This window comes from Gopherus flavomarginatus, chromosome 24 (assembly GCF_025201925.1).
Source record: "Gopherus flavomarginatus isolate rGopFla2 chromosome 24, rGopFla2.mat.asm, whole genome shotgun sequence".
Taxonomy (NCBI): domain Eukaryota; kingdom Metazoa; phylum Chordata; order Testudines; family Testudinidae; genus Gopherus; species Gopherus flavomarginatus.
The window spans coordinates 12,194,292-12,215,009 of record NC_066640.1 but is presented as its reverse complement, the minus strand read 5'-3'; the positions used below and the strand labels follow the sequence as shown (position 1 = coordinate 12,215,009).

Below are 20,718 nucleotides of genomic sequence, written 5' to 3'. Positions count from 1 at the left end.
GAATTGGCAAAAGGATATTTGATGCCAGCACCATGTCTGCCAAAAAACAGAGCTGTAAAATTAATATCTATATCTATTGGGTTTGCATCAGTTTTGTTTCAACAAGGACTTACAAGTTTAAAAGTGAAACTCTCACAAAGCCCCTTAAAACTAGCATCTGTAAATAAAATAAAATAAAATAAAATAAAATATAATGGTTCGGGTTTTTTTTTCCTGTTAAATATGAGACTTATTGGTAGCTGCGGTCTATTATATAAAAAAATCCATTATTCACTGCAAATGGATATTGCCCAGAATTGCTTTTTTTGCAACAAATACTTTTATTAATAAAACATACTGATTTCCTGAGGATATCAAATCACTATGCAAGTGAAGCCAAATAAAATAATAGCTAGACCAAATCTACGTCTATATACACATGTATGCATGCGTCCTTCTGCCACTCCCAGTTTTACAACAGAGGAGTCTGAATGAGCAAATTGACAGGATTCATTATTTAGGAATGCTTTGCTTTGCAACAAGTCAGCAATAACACCCACCCACACACACACACACACACGAGACAAATAAATTAATGCAGACTGTTTGCAACTCTCCAGGTAGGCATCTCTCTCACTCCTTAGGGAAATCAGGCCTCGGCTGAGCTGGAAAGTTGGTGGCAACTTTCATATAAAATAATCTCCCCAGCGTCTGTGATAAGCCTGCCCTTTCTGCTCCCACTCCATGAACAAACAGAAAAACCCAGGCACCATCTGATTTCACCTTTCACCTTATTCGTCTCAGCCTGACTCAGCTTGAATGGATCATTAAGTTTGCATTCTGTCCTGATCACTGCCGCTGGGCTTTTTAGAGAAGAGAGGGAGAAGGAAATATATGTGTGTGTGTATGTGTGTGTATATCTACACACCTACATGCATACATAGAGAGAGATCTATCTCCCAGCAGGAACTGCTCTGTGCATCCCTGGAGAATAAAAGCCCTTCATGTCCCAGCCAACACAACCACCCACCAAACAAACACATGTACAACAGCAAAACGATGATGTGAGCCAGATTCTCTCCCCCATCTCCCCCAGCCCAGCTCCCTCTTTACTAGGACTGCAGGGATGCTGGCTTTCTCTGATGCTGCCCTGGGGTTGCACAGACAGGGGGGCGGGTGTGGAGGGTGCACGCATGCATTTGGCTTCTCTCCACCTTACCTGGGGTTGCTCTTGTTCCAATAAACAGCATAACGATCCGAGATAACTTTCCCAGTATCATCAGTCCAGACACAAACCCCGACCAGGGCTACCAGCAGCGCGGCCACCTCCGAATGCACCATCGTATTTTATCGTCCTTTCTTTCTTCTTTTCTCTCTCTCCTCCCCACCCCACCTTCCGATTTATCTGCAAGGCTTCGCTTTACCAAGAATGCAACCGGTTCATTTATTCCCAGAGCCTCTGGCTGCCCTTTCTCTTGATGCAACTAAACACTCCTGATTCATTCAGAGCAGCGGATCCCCTTTTGCAAGCATTGCTAGGCAGCGTGTGCAGTTCCTGTGTGCAGTCGCCCCTTGTTGCAAAGTCTGTTGCAATCGGATCTTTTGAAAACAAAAGTATTGCCAGGCTTCAGGATGATCTGATTCTGTGGGTGTAGGTGGGGCTGTGGGGATTTTTGTTTTAAATAATCCAGCGGTGGATGAAAGTCCTGTGAAGGTGAGGGGCAGAATTCACCGATAACTTTCTCCCTTCGCCTTGTTCTCGTGCATTCTCTGTGCACCAGCAAAGTCCCCGGTTCTCAAACTCTGCAGCCGGTTTTCCTGCAGGAGAAGTGAAGGGATCCCATGGCTTTAAAAATAAAAAAATCTTCAATCCAATCGGTGCCAATGTGAAGGAAAAGGAGAGCCAGGAACAGCGGCAGTCGGCGGAATCAAGAGACAGGTTGCAAACGACCCCCCCTTACCATTTCTGAGCAGTCCTGGTCCAGCCCTCGCCAAAGGGGAGCAAAGTCAACAGGCAAAGTTTGTGGTTCCTCTTCTCCCCGAGAGCACCCCCACCCGGACACATCCCACCTCTTCCGAGGGGGAAAAGCAACAGAAAACAGGCAACTTCGCACTCAGCTACAGCGATGCGGGGGGGTCCTTCCGCCTTAGAGCCACCCCATCTTCCTCGGCAATTCCACAGCCCAGCAAGAGAGCCACAAACTTTTCCAAGAGTGAATAATTTCTTCCCACACCCCCAAACCAAACTTTTCACCAAGTTCTTCTCCTTTTAAAGGCTCCTTCTTCCCTCCGTTCCCCGGTGAGAGTTGTGGCTTTTTTCGGGTGCCTTCCCCACACCTGGAAAACCAGGCTGGGATGAGATCCGGGGAAGAGGCTCAGCTCCGGGCTCCAACAGGTTACTCAGCGCCGTGCCGGTTCCCAGCGTCCCTCCCGCAGCCAGGACCCTCCCCTCCCTGCCTTCACTTCAGACTCAAAGGGGCAGAAGCCGAAGGACCCAACATTGCACCGAAACGAAATACAAAAGGCGGAGGCCGGGGGGGGGCAGGCGGCCTCTCCTCCCCCCCACCCCGGTATGTTAATGCAAGTGCATCACGCTCCTCAGTGATGCCCCCCCATCCCTCAGCCCAAAGTTGCGGAGATGTGCAGGGAAGCTGCCCCCCTTCCCTGCCCCCTCGGCGGCGGCTGCTCAGCGGCTCTGCCGCGGGAGTTGCAGGCTCCGAGTGAATGAACCGGGTTTTTTTCTACATTGTTGCCGCTTGCGGTCACCCTCCCCGCGGCCCGGCCCCCCATTCACAGAGGCGGAGCCCGGCTCAAGGTTGGTTGGCCGGCACCAGGCTCGCCCGGGCTTGGCCCCCCCCCCCGCATGTGGGTGTCTCTCGCCCAGTCAATCTCGGCTCTGGAGAGCGAGGGGCGGCTTGGAAGTGGCTCTCCCCGAGCCAGAGCAGCTGGGCTGGATGAACCAGGCTTCAGGGCTGCGCTTTTCACTCCCTGGCTCCAGGGCCGGGGGGGGGGGGGTTTATCCGTTTGTTCCTGGGGGTCTGTTTAGTGACCCGGGCAAGGATCACCTTACAAAAATACAGGCAATATGCCCAGATAGGGGTAGGGAGCCAGGCAGACCACATGGGGTGAGAGAGAGCAGATCAAATACCCTGCATTGATACAGGCCTCTTTCTCTCTAGATCATAGGTGATCAAATCAAATAGTAATCTAATAATGAGAGTTTGCACATATAGGTTGATTTCCTTTGCAGATCTTGTAGACAGACAATATTGCATATTTATAATCATACATAATACTTATACAGCCCTTTGCATTGAAAGCCATGTCCCATTATACACAGCGCCTTTCATCCCCAAACCCCGCACAGACTGGACGAGGCAGGGGGCGGCCTGCTGGCACGCAGCGACCCACCTTCCAGCAGGGATAGAGCAAGGCGAGCCCTGCAGAATCACTGATGTAAACGGTGGTGGTTTAGATCACTGCTGCAGGATAATTTTCTAACACCAGCGCAGGGGGGAGGAGAACTCTTTAGCCAGGAATGCAGGAGCAAACCCCTGTGAAAAACACCTGGGGATCCTTACATCCCAAGCAGGCAGATGGGAGCTTGGTTAGTTAAGGTCTTTTCTAAAAGCCCCCCACACAGTAAAGTGTACGGTGAGCCACTTACCAGCCTCAGATGACAGCCTGAGACTGCAAAGTGCTGAGCACCCTCACCTCCCAATGACTTCAGGTGAGAGCTGAGGGCCTTATAGTTGCAGACCCCTAAGCGCAAATTATCATCACCTCAAAAGGATAAGCTGATGCTGAGGGGGGGAGGGTTGAGCCTGCAGCTGCATCTCGTCCAGGCGAGCCTCTCAACTGACAAAGCCAAGCTCTCACTCGGATCTAGTATTGCTGAAGCGCCAGGTTTACAAAGGTATTTAGGCACCTAAAGCTGCAGAGAGGTGCCTAGTGGGCTTTTCAAAAGCAACGAGGTGCCCACTGAAATCAGTGGGAGTCAGAGGCTTTCATACATCTGACGAGGTGGCTTGCGGCATGTTTAGGGACCTATTTACCTCTTGAAATCTGGCCCTTAATCTCAGCTACTTTTAGTTTTGGAGGAGGGTTTTTTTAACACAAAACAAGCTCTAGTATAAAGCACCTGGATAGGTGCAATATGAATAAAATATGGATTTGCATCATTATTTGGCAAATCTCAATTGAAAACGCCAGTGAACTGTGGGTGTTACACTCCCCAACAATAAAGGCAGAATTCTTCCTCCTCCTATGCAACTGACTTCTCTGTCATCAAAGTCATACATCTCCTTACCTGACTCTCATCAAGATATTTCTCTATCAAGCCACCGTCAACCAATCTTTCTTCCTGTCAGCACAAAGCTATCATAAAGCTGTCCACTTGTCCATCAGTTTTACTTGTTTTCATTCATCAAGCCCAGCCACTAAAAGCCTTTTCCCCACACCGACGGGGCTCGCACATGGTCCTGCCATGTAGGATCACAGCGGCAATGGCCAGCAAGAGAAAGGATTTGGAAAGAGGGGACCGACCCTGGGTGTAGTGTCAGGCTGCGGCCAGTTGGGCTGTGTAAAACTGCGGCCTGAAGTGCAAAGGAGGGAAAAATACACTAAAACACACTGTGTCCAAGCAGCAGAGCAAGAGAAGTGAGCTTGAGGCTTGGTAAAAACTGGAGCAGTCCCCAAGCCAAGCCAGAATGGAGATTTTTCCAAGACCTTCAAGCACCCAGAATTGGAATGCTGGGACCCAGGAGAGGACTCTTTAAAGAGTTACTCTGGCCACTCATAAATAGCTTAGCATGGTCTGAGACGGGCTTATGAAGCAGAATTACTGGGAATAGGTTGACTCTGGCCTAGAGCTTCTGGACTGGTGTTCACGTGACCCATAACGATAACAGGCTTTCCATGACGAGGGGAGAGGGGATTTCATACTGGAGGAGAAGCTTCTCATGACCTTGACCTGTCAAAAGCTGGAGCCAAACAACAGCATCTGTCCCGAGGAAGAAACAACCTAGGATAAACATTATATTCTTGGACAGCAGGCAGAAAAGGTACCCAGGCTGAGAACTTGCAAATGATCTTTGCCACTTAAGCGTTCTCTGATAGGCCAGAAAGCCTCTCAAGTTTGTGATGGTAAGACAGAGCTCAGAAAGCTCAAGCACTTCAGGGTGGCTGCTTGGTATAGTATATTACAGATTCTGACGTGGACCAGAGAAGGAAGCATCTGATCATATGGGGGACAACTTTGTTACACCACTTCCAGGGTGTAATTTCATGGCTGGTAATCATCTTCCTGTATGTGTTTATGGTAGCACCTCAATGTCTCAGTCAGAATCTGAGCCCTACTGTGCTAGGCTGTGAACAGACACATGGTGAGAGATGGTCCCTGTCCAAAGAGTCTAACTAAACCAGAGAGACAAAAGGTTAGCATCCCCATTTTACAGATGCGGAACTGAGGCCCAGAAAGATGAAGTGACTTGCCCAAGGGAGTCCATGGCAGAGCTGGGAAGGGCACTGTGCTCCCCTGAGTCCCATTCCATAAGATCATCCTTCCTCTCAACTCCCTTTGGTTTCAAAAGGATTTACACCTGCTTAGGCCAGGGCTGTATTTGATCCCTTTTTTAAATGCAATAGAAAACAATGCCTGGGCCTGCCCAAGCATCTAGCTGCAGCACAAGGGGGTGGCCCATGGAAGTCAGAATTTGGGACACCTGAGGACAAGGGGAGCCTCGTGTTCTTGGAAGATCTCCTCGAGCTGACTGATGGGGCAGAGAGAAGATCCCCTAACATGGATGGGATTAGCGGGACCATAGGCAGAGAAAAAGCACAATCCCACCCACGGTCAATTCAGCAGGAAAGCTGCTCAGGACTGATTTCCACTCCCTGACACCGGGCTGCCTGGCCATGTTACTTCGCAGCTGGATGGTGGCTGCTGGCAGGAGGCTTACAAATGCCAATTAAGATAAAAAAAAACTTTTAACTTCAAACACAATGGAGAGAGCAGAAACACAGAGAGAAATGTTTTCCCTCTAGGGGAGCTCTCAGAACGACACGAGTTTTCTTTTAAATTCATGGCCAGTTCTCATCCAGGTTACCCCTGTCCTTGCGACACCATCTTCTAAAAAGAATAACGATGACACAGCTCACATTTTTGTGTGGGGCTCCTGATCCTGAAGGATCCCAAGCTAGGGGAGGAATACTTCGCCAAGGACAGAGGTGCAGCAACACAGCAACTGAGCACCTGCAAGCCTGCCCAAAAGCGTACAGACCGAGGGTGGAGGGTATCGAGCACAACCTGAACGAGAAGGAGAATTCTGAGAGGCTGAATGTAAACTCCAGCTCTGATATTCAGTCCAGCTGCCATGTTAACGCCTCTCTTGGGGCAAACACACAATAGGCCAGGGACCAGAGATCTGACTCTGCTATAGACTTTTGATGTGTCTCAGTTTTCTGATCTGGACAGCGGGATGGGGCGGGACAAGGGCTTTAACTGCATGGATCTGAGCGAGAATTGGTTCATTCCCTGTTTGCAAAGCACTTTGAGTTCCTTCAGTGGAAGGTGTTAAAGTAGAGCAAAGCATTATTAGCTACAGGGTTGGTGACAGCGACAAGTGGGGAGGATCTGGCCTGTACAGCTCATCCGAAAAATAGCCTCCATGCCCCGCTGGCTCACTACTCAGAGAGAAGAGCACCATCTGCTGAAGCACCAACCAAAACTGATGTGGGGGTGGTCTCCCATCTGACAACTGGATCCAGGCTGACTTCACGTAGGTTATGCAAAGCAACAGGCTTGCAGCAAGCACAGGACCTGCCACAGCTACAACCCAAAGAGGAGGACGCCCTGTGTGGCAGCTGATGGGATCGCACTCAGACCGGAAGGACAGGTCCCAGCAGGGACTGAGCAATAGCCTTCCCTTGGTCACCCCGCGTTCCTAAGCCCGCTCAGAATGGGCTCAGAGGAGATTGCCAAATGCTGGACACAGGCCCATCTCCCAGCAGGCAGCTTGGCATCAGGAGGCAGATGGCATTCCCTTCTCACTACCACTCCGATTCCAGCACTGCTCTGGGTCCATGATGCTGATAGGACTCACATCAAGACATGGACAGGGGGATCAAAAGCTATTGGTTGGATTGGGGCCAGTGGTTTCCTGCAGATACCCTTCCACTGAGCTGCTCTGGTCCTTCCCATCTTCCTGGTGCTAGCTCCCAAGGAAACCCTGCGTTTCTGACCCACCCCCCATGACTACCCCACTTCTCATCCCTGCTGGATCCACAGGACTGCGAGCCACACATGCTAGTGCCCCTCCCAGCTGGGCACCACTGAAGGCTGAACTGAGGCAGCTCCAGCAGAGGAAGATAAGAGGGACACGGCAAAGTAGGCTAAATGTCTCTCTCAGCGCATCAGCTAAAGGACACGTTTCCCTGCCGTTTGACGTCTGCAGTCACAGATTTAGGCCTCCTCTTATGTCCTATCACACTTACGAGGTAGAGCTGAGCTCAGAGAGGGGTCAGGCAGAGACCTTTTCCTAGGCATCAGAAGTGAAACTCCGGCAGCTTTCGATTTCCCAGCTTCTTTGTGTGTGTCTGTGAGGCATCCAGGAACATTAACAATAACCATTCATTTCCACGGCATCATCTCCCCACATCTCCACATCCAAAAATGTATCTACGGACACTGGCTCAGGCAGCAGGATTCAGGTGTGGATCCGGAGTTCAAACACCCTGAAGTCACTGGCAATGGGATCTGGAATCTGGACTCAGTCCATTATTAAGGCAGGAGTCTGTTTGCAAAAGTTCAGGTGACACACACACACACACACACACACACACACACACACACACACACACACACACACACACACACACACACACACACACACACACACACACACACACACACACACACACACAATGTCAGGGATTTAAGATCCATCACACACACACACACACGTCAGGGATTTAAGATCCATCACACACACACACACACACACACGTCAGGGATTTAAGATCCATCACACACACACACACACACACACACAATGTCAGGGATTTAAGATCCATCACACACACACACACACACACACACACACACACAGTCAGGGATTTAAGATCCATGATGTTGGGGATTCTGATCCAGGGTTTGATGTGGAATGTGTTTTGCATTTGGCAAATCTCCATTGAGTTTAGAAAGCCATGGAGACCCAGAGGTGGGCATTGTATCTCTCCTCTGCTCCACGGGTGATCTCTCTATTGCATACACAAAGCTACGTTAGAGAAATGTTATTAAGGTTGCAAAGTCAAGCCCTCAAAAGTTAAGAAATGCCAGAATTAAGGCTGTGGGTACAACATTAACTCAGCCCGCTTGTGGATATGCATTAGGATACAGTCTTCAATTAAATGATCACATATATTATTTTTCCCACAGGGCCCCTGCCCCATTCAGTGCATGGGATTTAATGAACAGCTGGTCAATATTTCGTTTTCTCCTCATTGTTCAAAAACTACAGTTCTGTTGGCACAGCTTATTCCAACCCTTTCCCGCCACCGCTGTGTGAAATCAGCTAAGCCAGCGTGGGCAGCGGGTATCAAAGACCAGGGCAGGCTGAGCTTCCCTTAGCCCAGGCCATTACCCTGCCCACCAGGGCCGGCTCCAGGCACCAGCCAAGGAAGCAGGCGCCTGGCACAGCCAATGGAAAGGAGCAGCACATCAGGGTATTTGGCGGCAGATCCCTTAGACCCTCTTGGAGGGAAGGACCTGCCGCCAAATTGCAGCAGAAGAATGAAGCGACGCAGTCAGGGCCGGTGCTACCAGTAAGGCGAACTAGGCGGTTGCCTAGGGTGCCAAGATTTGGGGGTGCCAAAAAGTGGTGCCCCCAATTTTTTTTTTCACAGCAGTTCCTCCCTGAGTGAGCGGTCGCTGCTCCACTTCTCCCGCCTCCCAGGCTTGCAGCGCCAATCAGCTGTTTGGCGCCTCAAGCCTGGGAGGGGAGGAGAATTAGAGCAGGGGCGGCGTGCTCGGGGAGGACATGGAGCAGAGGTGAGCTGGGGTGGGGAGGTGCTGCACGGCTCCCTTGGGGGGGGGAGTTGCCACGGGGGGGGCTGCCATGCGGGGACATCTCAGGGCAGGGGGAGTGGGAGCTGCTGCAGGGCTGGGGCGGGGGGGCATAAGGTGGAAGTTTCGCCTAGGGTACGAAACTTCCTTGCACCGGCCCTGGGCATGGTAGAGCTGCAACCAAAATGCCGCCAATCGCGGCTTTATCTTTTTTTTTTTCCCCACTTCGCTGCTTGGGGTGGCAAAAAAGCTGGAGCCGGCCCTGCTGCCTGTGTTTGCCCCGAGGCCCTGCCTCCTTCCCCCTAAAGCTGGTGTAACCCACACACCTCCTGGGCGTAGTGCTCTGTCCCATCTAGTGACACCAAAACCACTTCAGGATTAACAAGTCTGCTGCAGCCTGAGCTAAGGGCCATGTGGCATAGCGGCTCGTGCATTTAGCTCCAGAGGTCCCACGTTCAATCTGGCTCACCAACGATGGTGGAGGGTGTCTGTCGGTGTTACACGGGCAGGGGCTCAGTTCCAGGGCCAGGTAAGCCAGCAAAAGCGCCTACGCCAGCTCTATCACCACAGTTGTGGCAGTCAGGACTCACACCCCTGGCTGCCACAGCTAGGCCAGCAAAACTTTAGAGTACAGACATGGCCACAGTGACACCCACATGGTTCGTCAGCAGGCTTGGAAACTTCAGAGCCACTACACAGAGCTCTGCTACTGGCACTCAGGAAGTACCCGACAAGGAGACGGGGTGGGACACTTTGCTGAAGAGGTACATGGATATTTCCTGAGGCTCACCCTTCCTCTGCTGCCAGCAATCTTGGGTTTCATTCCAGGCCCTGGAGGGGAGCGTGCTCGAGGGGGCACAGAGTCTTCTACTCATTCCCTCCCATGTTGATCCGTTCTGCCGTGTCTCTGCTAACCTGTCCTTGTCCCAGTCCTGTCCCTTCTTCCGCAGCCTGGACTCCTCGTCCCAGTCCCATTTTCCACTCCTCCGGCATCTCATCCCAGTCCCAATCTTCGTGTCCAGCCAGTCCTAACCTCTGACCCCTGCAGACCCCCCGTCTCAGTCCCAGCTCCCGCACTCCCAGCTCCTCATGCTAGTTGTTTTTCTCCCCCCACCACCTGCCCATGTTCTCAAACCCCGCCGGCTTCCAGTCGCAATTTCCTTCCCCAGGAGTCTTGTCCAGGCTCAGTGTGTTTCATTTCCCAACACCCCCCCCCCGCCCACTCCTTATCCCAGACTCTTGTCTCACCCAGTCCCAGTTCTTCCCCCTCATCAGATCTGCCACCCCTCGGCCTCACCTCCTTCCCCCATCCCATTGGGTCCCAGTCCCAGTCTCCTTGCCTAGCCAGTTACACTCCGCTCACTCCCCGTCCAGATTCCCAGGCCTTGTCTACACCACAAAGTTGCAGCGCTGGTGAGGGGGTTACAGCGCTGCAACTTAGGAGGTGTACACATCTGCAGGGCATCACCAGCGCTGCAACTCCCTGTTTGCAGCGCTGGCCGTACACCCGTTGAAACTCGGGTGTAGAGGATCCAGCGCTGGTCATCAGGTGTAAACACTCACCAGCGTTTTTCTTGACCTCCGTGGAATAAACAGGTATCCCAGCACACCTGAGGAAGCCTCTCTGGTAATCAAGCAGGTCTCCTTCCCCGCGGTTTGCAGGGGGGTTCGGGGAACACGAGAGCAAACCGCGGGGAAGCAGGTCTCCTTCCCCGCGGTTTGCTCTCGCGTTCCCCTAACCCCCGTGCAAGCAGATCTCCTTCCCCGCGGTTTGCAGGGGGGTTCGGGGAACGTGACAGCACACCGCGGGGAAGGAGATCTGCTTGCAGGGGGATTCAAAAAACACCGGAGCAAACCGCTGGGAAGGAGACCTGCTTGCAGGGGGGTTCAAAAAACACCGGAGCAAACCGCGGGGAAGGAGACCTGCTTGTGGGGGGGTTCGGGGAACACCGGAGCAAACTGCTGGGAAGGAGACCTGCTTGCAGGGGGGTTCGGGGAATGCGACAGCACACCGCGGGGAAGGAGACCTGCTTGGGGGGGGTGTTCGGGGAACACTGGAGCAAACCGCGAGGAAGGAGACCTGCTTCCCCGCGGTTTGCTCTCGCGTTCCCCTAATCCCCCCTTGAAGCCGCCCAACAGCGCTGCAGTGTGGCCACATCTAACACCACTTGCAGCGCTGGTTGCTGTAAGTGTGACCACTCTGCAGCGCTGGCCCTATACAGCTGTACTAATACAGCTGTAACAACCAGCGCTGCAAAATTGTAGATGTAGACATACCCTCAGTCTCAAGTTCTCTCTTCCCCAGCTCCCGCCCCTGCAGGTCCGGCCTTTGTCTCCTCTATGTCTGAATTAAACAGCTTCCTCCTCCCTGCTGCAGGGGCCAGCGGGGGAGTTATCAAGAACACAGGATAGACAGTCTCCCTGCACACAGTTCAGGTGCCCAGAGATGCAATTGCAGGGAAAGTCCTGCTCAGCCCTAAGCTGGAACACGCTCAGTGCACTAAAACTCTGGGAAACTTAGCAGTTAAAAATCTAGGAAGGCTCTGCTGAGCATGTGCAAACTGCAGATTTGCAAAGCTGTATAACTTGGCCAAATTTGGGCCGATTTTCACAGGGATGGTAAAAGGCACATCCCTGACACAGAGGCCACTGCTTGCCAAGTTTCAAGTTTCTGCTCTAAAGTATGGGGAGGTTAAAGCTTTTCAAAGGAAAGGTGGCCTGAATTTGCTAGCATGGGGGGGGGGCAAAACAATGTATTTTTCCCTAGACAGATTCTTGGAAATGGCTTAATTGTTTTGACTGAAATTTTCCAGAGTAATCCAGCCTCAGACAGACACCCAGCATGGACAATGTCAGCCCAAATGGTTGAAGTTTGGCAAAGTTCTAAGTGACTGAAAACAGGATCTTATCATGGGAAGCATTGGGCCACCTACTCCCGGCTTTGCTCCTGAGCTGCTAAATGACTTTGGGCAGCTAACTGCATTTAGATTGCAAGCTCCGGGTGCAGGGACTGTCTCGTGCGATGTGTTTGTAGTACAGTGCCTAGCACCATGGGGTCAACAATCTTCACTGGACCCTCGAGATGCTACTATAATATGAACAACATGAAAACCTGTCTGAGGAGGTTGTGAAGGCTAGGACTATAACAATGTTTAAAAGAGAAGTGGATAAATTCATGGTGGCTAAGTCCATAAATGGCTATTAGCCAGGATGGGTAAGGAATGGGGTCCCTAGCCTCTGTATGTCAGAGGATGGTGATGGATGGCAGGAGAGAGATCACTTGATCATTGCCTGTTAGGTTCACTCCCTCTGGGGCACCTGGCATTGGTCACTGTCAATAGGCAGGATACTGGGCTGGATGGACCTTTGGTCTGACCCAGTCTGGCCGTTCTTATGGTCTTAATGGGAAAGAGAATCTAAGAGGAGCCTTCCCATTCCAAGTCCTACGGCTCTAACAGATAACCCGTTGCAAAGTGACATCAGATTTCTCCATTGTATTTTCCTTTATGTTTTCAGTTTATTCTTTCTTTTTTAAAAACGGAGTGAGCCAGGATCCTCAGCTGGTGTAAATCAGCCTCAAGGGAGGGATGCTGATTTACACCAGTGGAGGATCTGGCCCTGTGCTGTTCATGTTCCTAAAGGGTGAAGATGTCGTTGCTGGGCAAATTTAGCTCTGCACGTACTTGAGTGCTGGGAGGAATTGGGTGGGACGGACAAGGGGGAGAAAGTATGAAGGAAACACTGATACAAGATGCTTTGTCCCTGTGTATGTAGCTCATATGGAAACGCTGGCTGCTCTGTGACAATGGTGAGGGGCGATCCATGCGGTGCTGGTAATCAAATGATACTTAGGTGCAGGAGGAGAAGTGGGGATGAGCTCTATACCCTTTGTGCCTGCAACATTTTGGGCTGCTCTAGGGCCACCATATCCCTGGGGTAAATTAAAGCAGCCCCCCCTTCCCCCTGGAGCTCTTAGGTACAGGAAATTCCCCAAAGTTGGCTACGGGTCACTTCGCAGTCTGGAGCAGCACAGAAACTCCAGTACAGCATGTGCTATGAAGACTCCCCCTCTCATCTTTAGCCCCACCCCTGGCATGTGCCCTGTGGCAAGGCTTGTAAAGAAGGCAGCACAGCCCTGCCTGCCCCTGGCCCCTGTAAACCACCAAAGCAACATATGGAGATGACACTGGAGACAGAAACCATCCCCTAGCTTTTCTATGGGTGCTTTACATCCATAGGTCTTTCACATGCTCTCCAAAGCCAGTGAACTATTATTATCCCATTTTGCAGATGGGAAAACTGAGGCATAGAGTGATTAACAGCCAGCTGGCCAGAACAGCTCAGTTTCCATTAAGGCACTTAGATGAAGCAGCCAGATTTTCAAAAGTGCTCAGGAGCCACCACCCCCACTTGTCCAAACGTTCAAACAGCTAATGACTTTGGAGGACCAACTTGAGACCCCCTGTGGGGGCCTGGTTTCAGGAAAGTGCTGAGCCCCCTCCATCTGAGAATCGTGTGGCTTTATGGTACCTAAAGTCAGGCACCAAAACCACTCGTCACTAGTGAAAATCTAGGCCAATGAGAGCCACTGGGGGCTGAGCGCTTTTGAAGACCATCAGTGGCTTGGCCAAGATCACTCAGTGAGTCAGCGGCAGAATCAAGAAAAGAACCCAGGAGTCCGGGCAGCATCTAATTATTTGAATAAAGCAACGAAACCTGAAGAGGTTCAGAACAATGTTTTCAAAAGGGTCACTGATTCTGGGCACCCGACTGGAAACCCCCAGGGTCTTGTTGTGGAGGGGCTTGCCCCCCACCCCCACCCTCCCAGCCTCTCCTGAGTTCCACTCGAGTTGTGAGTGCTGAGCAGCTTTGAAAATCACACCTGGGGGAAACAGGCCAGGCTACCCAAAAACGAAGGCACCAAAACAGCCAGCTGGTGCTTTCAATAATGCTGCTGTTGATAATAACTATTTCACTTTCCAACCGCTCCAGGTCGCAGCCCAGCGAATTGTCACTATTCGATCCAGGCCAGCACCGATTTCCTGTTCTCCAGGGCCAAAGTGGGGGAGTCTGCTCAGTTTTCACCCAAGCGAACACCCACTGACTTCGCACTTCAGTGGGAGAGTCACATGAGCGGAGACTGATGAAGAATGCCAGGGCGCCAGGAGAATAACCTGGCTGCGTGTGAAATCGCATCAGAGCTGCTTGTTATTTCTGACCTATCAGCAATTTCCAGACATAAAATATAATACAATACTAATACTGCTTAGCACTTCTTATGGTGCTTTTACATACCCAGAGCACTGAATCAACATTACGGTCATAGCACCCCGTGTATGTGGGGGGGAAAGGGGGTAGGTACCATTACCTCTATTTTACAGATGAGGAAACAGGCATATGGAGGGCCAAAAACCTACCTGAAGATGCACAGTAAATCAGTTGCAGAGTTGTGAATAGAACCCAGGAGTCACAGAATCATAGAATATCAGGGTTGTGGAGATTCCACCACCTCTCTAGGGAACCCATTCCAGTGCTTCACCACCCTCCTAGTGAAAAAGTGTTTCCTAATATCCAACCTAGACCTCCCCCACTGCAACTTGAGACCATTGCTCTGTGTCCTGTCATCTGCCACCACTGACAAAAGTCTAGATCCATCCTTTTTGGAGCCCCCCTTCAGGTAGTTGAAGGCTGCTATCAAATCCCCCCTCACTCGTCTCTTCTGCAGACTAAATAACCCCAGTTCCCTCAGCCTTTCCTCGTAAGTCATGTGCTCCAGCCCCCTAATCATTTTTGTTGCCCTCCGCTGGACTCTCTCCAATTTGTCTACATCCCTTCTGTAGTGGGGGACCCAAAACTGGACTCAATACTCCAGATGAGGCCTCACCAGTGCAGAATAGAGGGGAATAATCACTTCCCTCAGTCTGCTGTCAGTGCTCCTACTAATGCAGCCCAATATGCCATTAGCCTTCTTGGCAACAAGGACACACTGTTGACTCATATCCAGCTTCTCGTCCACTGTAATCCCCAGGTCCTTTTCTACAGAACTGCCGCTTAGCCAGTCAGTCCCCAGCCTGTAGCAGTACATGGGATTCTTCTGTCCTAAGTGCAGGACTCTGTATTTGTCCTTGGTGAACCTCATCAGTCCTGGATCCATATCCAGCTGAGATGAGCCCACGCGACAATACCGCCTGTCCCTGCTCTATATTGGTTAGCCCTAAAGGTCTGAGACCTGTATTTGAAACCCCCACAATCACCCTTGAACCCGTGGTCTGGGAGAAGCCCGCAGAGGTGGTCAGCAACCATGTGGTTTGGATGGGGAGCAGGGGCCTAGGCCTAGGCACATGGGTCTGGCCTGGAGCTGGCTGGGAGGTGCTCCCATTCTAGAAATACTGATGGGATGCAGAGGAGAAGGGCTAAGTGCTCTGCAAGCAGATGGGTAAAGAGCAGTTGAGTCCACAGCAAACTGCTCACAGCTTAGGAAGGAACCTAATACCCAGTGCAAAGGGGGGAGAGGAAACAAGTATGCGTGGTAGCAATTTCCCGCCAGCCAATGGGTGAGGGAAGTGGACGCTGGCAGGAAGTACCCGAGGGGGAGGCCCTGGGGTAGCTGGGGCGTGTGAAGGCAGCTGAACCAGGAGGACTGTTAACAAAGGCTGGTTTTGAGGAAGTGGGGTCCCGAATAGTTCAGCCTAGTCACTTTGTCGCCCCTGTATATTGCAGGCCCGTCCTGCTGGGACATTTGGGCAGCATGGGCTAGGAGGTGGGATGAGGGGGTAGTGCTGCTGGCAGATTTCAGCGTGGGGGTGTTGGTAGAAGGAGGGGTGGGTTTGGGGGCGTCAGTGGGGCTGGGGTTGAACAAGGAGGGTCCTGCTGCTTTACAGGTCTGGGCAGGTTTAGGGGCATCTGAGCAGGGATGTTCCTTTGGCAGGCGGGCTGGGGCCACAAGGTCAGCAGGAAGCTATTAGGAGAGGAAACGCTCGCTCTGGGGCAGTCGTTCGCTGGGATACAGGAGAGTCGTCTACAGGGCTGGCTGCAAGAGGAGCTGATTGCTCACTTTGCGGGGCTCTCCCTAAAAGAACCGTTCAGTTTGGAGGTGGGGCAGGTCTGTTTGGGCCTCTGGCTCTGTACGATGGGGCTAGCGACAGTCAGTCTGGGTCACGCCCTAGTGACTGGGGCTCAAGGCAGGAATTGCCGGGAGACATTCCCTGGCCCATGGAGGTCAGACTAAATAATCGTCCTGGCCTCGCAGCCCGTCAGTCTCTGCCTAACCTTGTCCTGGCAGAAACCCAAGGTCCCTTCAGGGTTTGCTGAGGGCAGGAGACCAGCTGCTTGGAAAGCTGAGTCATCTACTAGCCTTGGTGCAGCAGATTGGCCCTTACCTGCCCCATTTCCCCCTCCTCCTGGGGGGCTACAGAGAGCTGGAGGAAAAGGACTTGGAGCCCAACTCATCCCACTGACTTCAGCAGGAGTTTGGCTAATGGTTATAATGGGGGGTGGGGGCAAGGGCAGGACTTTGTTCTGTTTCAATACAGAAAATCCAGCAGTGATGCTCAGAAGGTAACCCGAGATCCCAAAGGAATAAGCAGCAGCGTTAGCAACTGGGAAACCCTCTCTGGAAAGACGCAGGAGTGGGGAAAAGACCCAGGTCTCACTGCTACCTTCCGCCCCAGCATCTCCAGCTCCACAATAATGTCAGCTATGCCTGGACAACCTGGCCATTTGTTAGCCATCCTGAGACCTTCATTTCCTTCTCAAGATGTGCCTCCTCCCAACCCCAAAATTCCAGCTATCAGGACCACCACCTCCCACATTGTCCAGCTACACAGGACTCTGCCTTGGGCCAGCTGGTGCCTTAGACAGGAGCCAAATTCAGACCTGGCGTGCGAGGGTGCAACACCACGGAACATGCACAGATTTGCACCTTCTTACAGCAGCTGTGGTTTATCCTGTAACTTCTCTGGGGCAGGGACTCTCAATTGTTCAACATATTTTCACTTCCTATGGCACCAGCTGCAGTTACAGCCTGATCCAAACCCCAGGAAGTCAATGGAAAGACTCCCATTGATCAGGCCCCTACACAGAGACATTAATAATGATACTTAATACATCTTTAAGTCTCACAACATTCTGGGATTAATCTGTTTTTTTCCTGTGGCTGCAGACACAGAGGCAATGAGAGGTTTACCTCAATATTTTCAATAGTGGCCATTAGTTTTGGGTGTCCAGCTAAGACACCAAAATTAAGGCTTGCAAAATTAATGGCCAGTTTTGAAAATTTAGGCTAACCAGCTTGTCCAAGGTTGTGCAGCGAGTCAGTGGCAGACTCAGGAATAGGACTCAGGGGTCATGCTGCCAAATCTCCTGCTCTACTTCCTCCGAGGGCTGGGAACAGGACCCAGCTGTCCTGATTCCCTGTTCTAACTATTAAACCGCACACTGTCCTCCCACGGCTGTGAGTAGAAGCCAGGAGCCCTGACTCCCAGTTCTTTTCTCTAACCACTAGACAACACTGGTTTGGAGAAGGCTCTGCTAAATCGCATCTGGGCAGATAGGTTGCCCAGCTCCGCCAAAGCGTTCAGGAAAGTCATGGATCAAATTTACTGGAAAAGGGCTTGTAAGAGGAGAAGCATCGAGAACACAAGAAACAGCCCTGGTAATCTTTTCTCCTTGTTAGCAGTCTCCCCTGACAGGGACGAATGTTTACTTTATTATGAGGTTCTGTTTTACTTTCTCTGTGTCCCCTCGTCAAGCCCAAAGCTCAGCCACAGCTTTTCATATCTTGATTTTTTTCCCCCCTCTGCTAGATCTTGGTAATTGGAAGAAAAACATGTTGTATGATTTTTTTTCTTTCTTTCTTTGTAACGATGCTAATCAAGAAAAACACCCCCATCTCACCTTAATTATGGCAGTTCTCAAATCTCCAACCTCCTGCTACTCTAGGGGCCAGAACTGGTTGTAAAGAAATTTAATTCACACCTCTCTGCTCTAGCTTCAGCAGACCTAGTCCAGAGAGCAGGAAAAATACTTGCTAGTGGGGAAAAAGAAAAAGAAAGAAGGAAATTCGCTGTTTAACCAATAAAGTGATAATCCTTTGAAAAGAGCACAAAACTGAATAGTCCCGAAAATGTGGCACAGAAATGAATGTCTCTTTAACAACACATTTGGGTACTGCCTGTGAGACACAACAGTTAAAAGGAGGCTCTTATGACTTGCTGGGAGTTTTTGCAAACCTGGATTGAAATCCTTAGCAGGACACGAGTATGTCAGAGTGGGGGAGGGGGGAGCCTCGGCCCTTAGAGGAGTTGATCTGCACCATAAAATGACTGCAGATTTGGGATGTGATTGGCAGCTTGCTCAGGAGAAATTCAGGAGTGCGAGAGCCAGGGCTGCAGAAGGTCAGGAGTGATGTGCCTCCGCAAAGCTGCGTTGGGAGGGGAAGGACTGGAATGGCAGGGGGTGCTGTGGGTCAGGACTGAGGGGCATTGGAAAAGCTCTGTGTGTGGGAGCCTAGCATGGGAACGGCAGGGGTGAGGCAGGTTAGGTTTGAGGGGCTTTTGCAGAGTCGGGAGGAGGAGGGGAGAATCAGAACTGGAATAGCAGGGAGGCTGCAGTCAGGACACAGAAGCTTTGGAAAGAGTATTAGGAACAGGCCTAGCACCAGAGTAGCAGGCAAGGGAGACAGCAGGTCAGGGCTGAAGGGCATTGGCAGAGCGAGGTATGCACAGGAAACCTGAGATTGGAATAGCAGGGGGGACTAGGGGGTCCCAGTCAGGACTGAGGGGCATCCTCAGAGCTGGAGGAGGCAGGGCAGGACAGGACCAACACAGCAGGGGCTGTTGCAATGGGCAGGGCTGTGTGTGATTTGGGGCAGTGTGGGAAGAGCTTTCCCAGCAGCTGCCCACACTAGGCCTGGCTTTAATCCAATGCATTGAGTCCCTCACTTTCATGAATACCAAACTCACCCAAAAATGTCTCCAGGGCGGGGTGGAGTTTGCTAGTTAAGTGAAGACACATGTGGGAAATTAAGGGCTAATTTACAACTAGGCCAGGCAGACACTGGAGGGGAAGGAACACAGAAAGGGAAAGAGACAAATCCATTAACTGACCCAAATGTCAGGAAACCCAGAGTAATGAACAACCACAAGTACATTACTGCCAGTTTATTAGCATCCCCCGTCAACGCAGGCCTGTCAGCTCCCCTGAGCCGCGCCGGGCTGGGGGGCCAGAGCTCCTGAACTGTAACAGCTTCTCGCCACACCGGGCAGTCTGAGCAGTGTCTGCGCTCCCGGTTCAAGAGGGATCAGCTGGCACAGAACCTGTACTTCTAACAAGGAGCTGACCACAAGTGGAACCCGCTGCCGAGAGCGGCAGTGGAGTCTCCATCTCTCGAAGTCTTGAAATCAACCCTGGCCGCCTTTCTGGAAGATGCTTTAGTCAAACAAGTCAGTGGGCTCAATACAGGGATAACTGGGTGAAATCCTCTGGCCTGGGTTACGCAGAAGGTCAGACCAGATGGCGGTCTGGAAAACGCAGACAGCCAGCAGGGGTCGCTAATGCTCTCAAGCCTTTTTTGCCCATCCCGTGAGCAGTCCCGTCCTGTCTATGACACCTGGGTGCCAGCCTCGGGAGACTCCATATAGTGACGCTAGGCAGCACAGGCTGGGAGCTAGAAAGCCAGAGAGAGCCACAGGATCTGTCCGTCTCCTGCAGTCTGGAGAGAGCGAATCCCTTTTCTACCCGTAGGTCACCTCCCTGAGACCCAGAGCTGCTGGCCCGGGGTTGAGGTGCTCAGTAAAACTCCCCAGGAGACACATTTGCATAGGAAGGACTCAGCACTAAGAGCGAATAACCACAGGCCATCCTGAGCCACTGACATCTGAGCTTTCAGAGGGGAGTTCTGCTTAAAGGTCAACAGCTCCGTGCAGCCAGCAGTAAAAAGCACCTGGCTGCAGTTTGTCAGGAGAAGCCATAAGAAACAGACCTTCCCAAGGCAGGCTGGGTGGGCAGCCTCCTTCTCTCTATCCCACCCCCTTGAGAGCATTCACACCCACCCACTGGGGCTGTGGTTTTCTTTTTATTGCTGAAGCGGCTCCAAGTGGTCTGCACAGAGCCTGAGCCACAGGACTAGGTATCTGCCCCAGTGCAAACCCCTGCCACCTACACCAGCTGCCATTCGAACCCAGGTCTCCGGAGTCCTAGTCTGCACAGGAACTGCAAAGCTGTCCTCTCCCTCCTGGAGAAAGGCAAGCCAGAGTGGGATGCCCCCAAAATCCAGCTCTGACCCAGCAACCGGGGGCATCAGGCCTGCCTCCATGCCTGAGGAGGGAAGCATGTGAAACACGCCACTGCTGTCCTAGTGTAGTGGATGAGGACCAGGCTCTCTCTCTTCTCAGAACGCAGCACCTGGAAGCAACTGTGCTGCCCAATGCTCATTAAAATGCCAGTCCTAGGAATCCAGCTGCATATAAAACCTTCCCTCATCTGCTGAGAGAGGCCATAGGCCTTGACTTCAAAGCTGATTTACGTCAGATGGGGATACGTTTGACCCCACGTGCTCCCCAAGGGGGGCGATCGCTGTGGAGGAAACCAAGCAGCATCAATGCAGGCCCCAGTGAAGGGGCTCACCACAATCCCATCCCTGTTGTGTTCAGTTCCTAGCCCAGGCTAGGGGCTTC

At 51.7% G+C, this 20,718-nt stretch overlaps 1 protein-coding gene across 1 annotated transcript in view; it reads right to left on the bottom strand.

Annotated features, from left to right (window-relative positions):
• The window catches only part of EFNA2 (ephrin A2), a 140,395-nt gene extending 138,024 nt beyond the window's left edge, over nucleotides 1-2,371 (bottom strand). The window contains exon 1 of the mRNA XM_050933961.1: nucleotides 1,199-2,371. Within this exon, the coding sequence (XP_050789918.1) occupies nucleotides 1,199-1,320 (122 nt within the window). The 5' untranslated portion in view covers nucleotides 1,321-2,371. The remainder of the gene's footprint in view (nucleotides 1-1,198) is intronic.
• Nucleotides 2,372-20,718: the final 18,347 nt, after the last annotated feature.